Source organism: Asparagus officinalis, chromosome 3, assembly GCF_001876935.1.
Source record: "Asparagus officinalis chromosome 3, Aspof.V1, whole genome shotgun sequence".
Lineage (NCBI taxonomy): Eukaryota > Viridiplantae > Streptophyta > Magnoliopsida > Asparagales > Asparagaceae > Asparagus > Asparagus officinalis.
In genome coordinates this window covers 16,065,582-16,072,942 of record NC_033796.1, presented here as the reverse complement: position 1 = coordinate 16,072,942, position 7,361 = coordinate 16,065,582, and the positions used below count along the sequence as shown (strand labels likewise).

General features: G+C 43.1%; 1 protein-coding gene across 5 annotated transcripts; it reads left to right on the top strand.

Moving 5' to 3' along the window:
- Positions 1,210 to 6,774, top strand: LOC109833177 (golgin subfamily A member 5-like). Of its 5 annotated transcripts, XM_020400753.1 has the most exons (7): positions 1,401 to 1,553; positions 4,679 to 4,837; positions 4,934 to 4,993; positions 5,066 to 5,263; positions 5,346 to 5,591; positions 5,662 to 5,844; positions 5,913 to 6,774. In XM_020400753.1, exons 1-7 carry the CDS (start codon positions 1,412 to 1,414, stop codon positions 6,650 to 6,652), a joined length of 1,728 nt encoding a protein of 575 aa, XP_020256342.1. In that variant the 5' UTR covers positions 1,401 to 1,411; the 3' UTR covers positions 6,653 to 6,774. The 5 variants fall into 5 exon arrangements, with proteins under 5 accessions (XP_020256339.1, XP_020256342.1, XP_020256341.1 ...); XM_020400750.1 differs by adding an exon at positions 1,210 to 1,312 and having other exon boundaries at positions 1,452 to 1,553; positions 4,679 to 5,263; XM_020400752.1 differs by having other exon boundaries at positions 4,934 to 5,263.

Here is a 7,361-nt window from a genome sequence, read left to right as displayed (position 1 = left end):
AAATTTGCTGTCTCGCTCAGCGAGACAGTAAATGCTGTCTCGGAAAATGGCAGTTTCTCGCTGTAACTGTTCTTCCACGTTTCAAACTCCGTTATTTTGGCAGTTATCCACGTGATTTTCGCCCATGATGTTTCCCACGTCCCTTGGCAGTTAATGGACACGTGTAGGGCAGTTACAAATGTAGTTTTGACTATTTCAACACTGTCTCGCTGGCGAGACAGCAAAGACTGTCTCGCTGGCGAGACAGTTCATACTTGTTTTGATTTTTCCAAAACAGTATGAAATCCTTTCTTGTGAATTTTTGAGTGATCTTCTCTATGCTTGGGATATCTATTAGCATTTTTTGACGCCTACAGATACCCCCTCCAAAGTATTCCAGACTCATTCTTTTATAGAGGAGCATGGGATACTTTGGATAAGATAGATTTTACTTACGATCCCTTCAATGCTTGGCTGAATAGATCGTATGAAAGGACTTGTAAATGGCTTCAATATTTAACCTCTTCTGCTGTTAGTCTATCCAGTTCTTCGTAGAATAGCTAACGTTCTCCCAGCGTCGCGTTTATCGCTTGACCGTTGTCGAGATCTTGAATTGAAGTTGATACTTGCTCTTGTGAATTTAGTGTTTACCATTGAATTGGTATATCCATTGAGAATTCCTCAGGTTATCCTTAAGAATATTCAGATTAATATTCTCCAGAAACTTCCTGTTGAGGGTGGGAATACAGTTTAGACTCGTGTACCCATTGGAGTATTCCACTGTTCCATAGTGCAAAACAGAAAAGTTTACTGTCTCGCTCGGCGAGACAGAGTTTTCTGTCTCGCTGGGCGAGACAGTGTTTTCTGTCTCGCTCGGCGAGACAGAGTTGTCTGTCTCGCTCAGCGAGACAGAGTTTCCTGTCTCGCCCGGCTGCTATATAAGTCGGGACTTAGGGTTTTTAGGGTTTTTCACGTCGATTTTTTTGCGATTTTCAGGCGATTCTTGGGCGATTTTCGAGCGATTTTCGACCAGTTCTTCACCTCTTCTTCTTCTCTTCGTTTCTGACTTTGGTGGTGCTTCGATTTGAAGAGATTTCATTTGGATTTGAAAGGTCTTGTCTCGCTCGGCGAGACAGAGTTTTCTGTCTCGCTCAGCGAGGCAGAGGCTATAAAAATCGGGACTTAGGGTTTTAGGGTTTTTTCACGTCGATTTTTTTGCGATTTTCAGGCGATTCTTGGGCGATTTTCGACCAGTTCTTCACCTCTTCTTCTTCTCTTCGTTTCTGACTTTGGTGGTGCTTCGATTTGAAGAGATTTCATTTGGATTTGAAAGGTTTGTTTCCCCTCTTTTCTTCAAAATCTTGACTTTTGGCAACCTGTGACTGTGCATGCAGCATTTCAATTGTATTTGTCCTATTTTTTTGTCGATTTCATGTTCAAAATCTTAACCTTCCTCTTGGATTTCAATGTAGATCACATACTCATCATGTCGCCACGTAGAGCTCGAGGGAAGGGAATCCGACCGACTGTTCAGAGCCCTGAGGAGGCTGCCCCTGCTGCACCCTCACGTGGAGGTATATTTCTTTCACCTTTTCACGAATTTAAATATTGTATTTCGTCCATTCCATATGTATGTTCCTATTTTTGCTTGCAGATCCTCGTTTGTATCCTTTGAGGTACCTTCGAGAAGAGCCGGTATCCTCCTTTGAGGGGATCGACGCTTAAAAGTGTTTGTTTTGCTTTGACAAAACACACTTCATAATACACAGGGGCGATTTTACATCATCCCATATGTATTGAAAGGTTTTGGTATGCCGTTATAATGCCCGCATACCTCCTTTATACATATGGTGGATAGAAAATCGTCACACCTGTTATGAGATAACGACTATATCTTATAGAATGAGATATACCGTTTTTCTCTAAAATTTTAGGATGACACTTACACAATTTATGTGTATGCCTCTTTTATCAGTCCGATTTCCTTCTACCACATTTACTGCTGATGTGATTACTGGCCGGAGTAGCGTGACCCACTCTTATTACGAGGGGATCCCGTTAATTGAATTCTCTCCCCAGTTTAAATCTGATTATAACGGAAGTGATAGTGAATTAATCCAGCGAGGTAGTTGTCGTGTTCTACGACGATTAATCACAGATGCGCCCTTGATCTCGGAGCAAGACTCGAATCAATGCATAAGGAAGCCAGATTTCTTATTTGGTGACTCGGTAAAAGATCCGAAGATTGCTTTCTGCCAGCCTGCGCAATGGTTGCACCAGAGTGGATCATCATTCTTATATCTGCCTTTTATCCCTCGGGATCATTCACTGTTAATGTTCAGGAACCTATCAGTTGGACGAGAGATGTTCTGGAAATTAACCGAAAACCACGAGCACATTCATTGTGGTTTCATTGGAAAGGAAGCAACTCCAGGTTCCAGTGAAAGAGCTCATGTGAGAGGACTTCATCCGGGTGTCTTAGGACAAGACAATATTCCTCAGAACGAAAAGATAGTGCAAGCCAACACTGTGAAGAACCGGTTAGCGGCAGCAGGAAAAAGATTGCCCAGAGAGACTTTCAGGTGTTATGGATGGGTCCATTATTCTGGGAACAAGTGGTGGTGGACCAGGATGACCCAATATGTGTTGAAACGTTTTGGGCGAGAATTAGCAGGATTAGGGTTGGATGTCCCGATTCGTGCCACCATGCATGGCTTGCAGAGCAGTGTAAGTCATTTCCTTTGTTTGTTCGAGATCTACAACCCGGACACCAATACATTCTTTACCAAGAACGGGGAACTTGGACTACCACTGCATGAAATGATGCAAGTGTCTGCTTTGCCTATGGGCGATGTCCCATATCAAGAGTTCTTTCCGACCACCAATCAGCTGATTAAGATGAAAGATAGCTCGACTGCGACCTATGACACTCTATGGGAATTGACCTGTCATTATCATATAGCCATGGCCGAGATGGAGCCCAAAGCCAGAAAGAAGTCTCCTCAAGTCAGTTTAAAACAATTCGCTGATTATCTCTTCAAGAACCTGGATGTCCGTTCGGCAGATGTGTGCGGATTGTCTCCCTTGAGTACGGATGAAATTAACCGTTTGTTAGAGAAAACCAACGCGCATTCTTATACTTCGCGCTCAGAAGATGGATTTTTGCACGGCACTAAGTTCCGCTCTTATCTGTGGCAAGCTGGTGTTCCGATTAGCCCTACTGCTCTGCTGGCGGGTTTTCTAGCCTTATGGTTAAAGAGATGTGTAGTTCCCCATCAATCCGCAGATGCGATGCCAATGGAAGTGTTGTATCCGGCCGTCCAGCTGGCTACAGGTCGCAAATTATCTTTGCTTCCCGCTATGGTGGCCGATATTCATAGTGGATTGCGGCAACTAATCTCCGCATTTACCCAGGAGAAAAAGAAACCTTCCGCCAGCCTGTCCGTTCCGAAGCTGGAGCTGCCCTATACTTACTTAATGGCCTGGTTGGTACTTCATCGACCAGATTTAATGGAGGCTCCTGATACGGTAGATCTCAGTGTCCCTCTGTTGCAAAATCTCGAGAATTGCAAATGGAGCAAACATCGAGAGCCGGACATAACGAGGCAGTTTAAAATTCACAAATGTTGGGAATTTTTTCCTTGCTTCCCTCAGTTCTCCGGTACTTACAACACTACCTTAGTGGATGCTGAAGACCCAAGGCAGAATCGTACCATCTTGGATGTCGGGTGCTTCAGATGGTTGATGAATATTCGACCTGGATATCTGTTGTTCAGGATAAGGGATGTTTGCCACATCGAACCCTATCTTCCATGTCGATTCGCCCGTCAGTTCGGGTATGATCAGATATACATCGGCAACCCGAATCGTCACCTCAGCTTTCGAGGTGGACTTATCGACGGGGCGAGAGCTTGGTTTTGGAGCATTGCCGGCTGCACCAATGTTGAATTTGATCTCCCCTTAGAGACGCCGCCTCTACGGATGACTTTCCTCTTTTGTAAATGGCTGATAGCCACCAATATTGTCACTCGACGTAGGAGGATATCAGACTCAGAGGAAGAAATAGCTCCACGGCAAGCAGCAGAACTGCCTCGCGAAGCTGTGATGTCGCCTCGAGGAAAAGAGGCTGCTGAATCATCAAGGAAAGGAAAGGAACCGGCTCGCTCAGTCGGTAGTGAAGAAGAATTTGACTCTGAGGAGACGGAGACTTCCGAGGAGGCGGGTGAGACTAGCTCAAGTTCTGATGAAAGAGCGGGTCTTTCTGATTCTTTCTTTGAAAGAGGACTTGTGTGCCCATCTGTTGCTCCTACTCAATCACAAGCTACTTCGAGAAAACGGGGAGAGAGGGTCGTCATGACCTATCCTAATCGGATGACGGTAGACATTCTCAGTGGGGACGAAGAGGATGAAGAGGATGAAGTGCCTCTTGCTCGTCGACAAAGATCACGACCTCCCACTCAAGCTCAAACCCAAATTCCTCCTCGAACTGAATTACGCACCAAACGTCGTCACGAAGGTCCTGAAGCACATCCACCGAAGAAACAAAAGAAAGCTGCTTCTAAACCGCGCGTTCATCTTTCTGCCGTAGAAGATATCTCTGGTCGTAATGTTTCTTCTGATGAACTAGGTAATTATTTATTTTTATCTCTCTTACATTTTTTTTTAATGCTCGAACTCATTTCATTTCCAATTTCTGTAGAGAGTCAAGAAGAGGGAGAATATCGAGTTGGAGCTGCTTCTCCTGGAGGTATGGAGACTGAGGAGACCAGCTTCGTCCAGCAAATGCAAGATGTTCTGAAAGAAGGACCAGCTGACGTTCCACCCACTCCTGACGTTGATCCATCAGCTGCGGACACAGGTACTGATCTTTCTCCTCTCGGAAGAGAAATCCGAGAAATGAATGAGTCGGACCGTGTGCCTCCTCTAATGACCTGTGCGCTTTCTCTCCTTTTAGTCAAATTAAAAGAAGCAGGTACCAGTAGTGGAGCTCTCGAATCAGCCCCGACCAACGAAGGTAAAATTAATTGTCTTTTTGAGCAAATTCGTCTAAATTTATGTGTCATTTACGACTCAACACATTTTGTAGATGTCACAATGCACGAATCTGTTGGAGGAGAGACCACGCATACAACAGAGGTCGAGGAATTCAATGAACATCACCTCGATTTCAATCTCTCTGAAGGCGACCATGAGTATATCTCCGACTTACTATCGGGGAAAACTCCTGGTGCAGCCACGGAATCCAACGTTGGAGTCGGTCCAACAGAAGCAGGTCCTTCTGAAAGTAAGACCTTTATTCTGTAAACTCCATATATGCATACATATATATTTTAACTTGATTAACCATATAAGTATTTGAATTATAGGACCAGTTGCTGGAACTGATACTACTATAATCATTGGTACGTCTGATCGACTGGAGAGTAGTGAACTTGTGCCGTGGACAAGAACCGAAGTTGATTTGCAATCATCAGTTCTTGAACCTCAACCTTCTACTCCTATGGACCCCATGATGATAGAAGTCACTGTCACTCCCCAGATTAGTCCAGTTGCAACAAAAGCGAGACCAACTGAAGAAGTTGGTACATCGGCCGATGTTGTGACTAGAATTGGTGAGTTTCATTTATCGTTTGTTTCAAGCTCGGATTATCATTATGCTCATTGTAATCCTCCTGTTTGTAGAATCTCCTCTTAAAGAGTCTCTTAGTTTGGACCCGCCGTCCTCTGAGACTTTAGTTGAAAAAGTCCCTGATGTAGCGGGTGCATCAACAGCTACCATTCCTGAACCAATCTTGACTGTTCAGGAATCCAGATTATCATCCTTGAGCGAACCAAGTCATGCTGAAGGTTCTTCCGTCGAATTTGGTATGCTTTAGTTTGTTGTCTTGTATGCATATATATATACTGTACTGACTTATTTGACTTTCTCGCAGTTCCTTCATCATTATCAACTCAAATCCAAGCGTTATTGGTTGATGACGATCCGGACAAGTCTGTTATCTGCTCTAATCTCCAAGGCTTCATCTCCTTTTTGAACTCTATGGTCGATCGCATTCTCTTCAAAAGATCGTATTTTGAGAATTATAAAAAATCTTTTGAGCGTTTTATATCAGGGTTCAGAGAGGAAGGGTATAACGACTTAGCCGATTCAGTCACCGCTTATTTGGTTGATTTGAGGCAACATATTGAACTTCTGCAAACTCTTCGCACCAAAGGCGTACCTTTTTACATCGCTTCTCATATGGAATCCAGGCTGCAAGCGTGGCGTAATTCTCAAGAATCTGCCAACTCTGAACTCCAACAATTAAGAGCCCATAGTCACCAGCTTAGGGTGAATATTGGCAAAAGGACACAAGCCAAGGTCAACCTACGCCGAGATATAAAATCGAGTCGAGCGGAAATAGCTCGCTTAGAGGAGGAACTTGCAATGGCCAAGGATGCTCTTGATGTCTTGGAGTCTGAGTTGACGCAGGAAATTCATGTTGAGGAAGACCTGTTACAGCAACTGAACTTTCAAGATAAAATAATTGCTGAGAAGGAACAAGAGGTCGCCGCGCTTCAAAGTGTTGATGAAGAAGCTTTCAAAATTAAATTGACGGCTGAGCTTGAACAGACTTATGCGTTAGAGCTGTCAAAACTTGAAAATCAAATTAGTCAATATAAACTCTTGTAATCGGAGAACATTATATTTTTGTTTGTAGCTTTGTTTGAAAATTCTTGGTCAATATAGTGAACCTTTTTGCTCATTATATTGAATCTTTTTGCTCATTGAGGTTTTTTATTATGATTACTCATTCTTATTTAGAATAAATAACCATAATACTTATAGGATTTTTGGCAAATCCTCAGCCATCAACGGATTTGATATACCTTTACCGATTACCGTTTGAATCGGGCTAGTATGTGAATTATCTAAGTCCGTTTCACATATAACGTTGCGCTAAAAGAATTAAACTCTTTTAGACTTTGAACTACACTGTTGAATATGTAGGCTACATGTGTTAGATGTAGGCTTATCTCTAATAAGGGATAGAGATAACATCCCCCATGTGTGAACAACATGGATTTCAAAGTGTGAATAGGTTGCATTTCCTATATAGGACAACGAACCCAAAATCGGAGAGAAAAAGAATTGTATATTCCATTTCTCAATCTCTTGTTTGTTGGTAGAGATAAACCCATACTCGGAGAGGAAGAATTTTATATTCTATCTCCTGGTCTCTTGTTTGTTGGTAGAGATGAACCCAGAATCGGAGAGGAAGAATTTTATATTCTATCTCCTGGTCTCTTGTTTGTTGGTAGAGATAAACCCAGAATCGGAGAGGGAGAATTTTATATTCTATCTCCTGATGAAAAGGAAACTCACAGTGGAATCTCCACTT

Bases quoted from the DNA above. Each gene is read 5' to 3' on its own strand.
- LOC109833177 (XM_020400749.1), top strand. From the start codon at position 1,412: ATGTTCAAAATCTTAACCTTCCTCTTGGATTTCAATGTAGATCACATA. The intron at 5,592-5,661 runs GTGAGTTTCATT...TCCTGTTTGTAG, and splicing joins CGATGTTGTGACTAGAATTG to AATCTCCTCTTAAAGAGTCT. The intron at 5,845-5,912 runs GTATGCTTTAGT...ACTTTCTCGCAG, and splicing joins AGGTTCTTCCGTCGAATTTG to TTCCTTCATCATTATCAACT.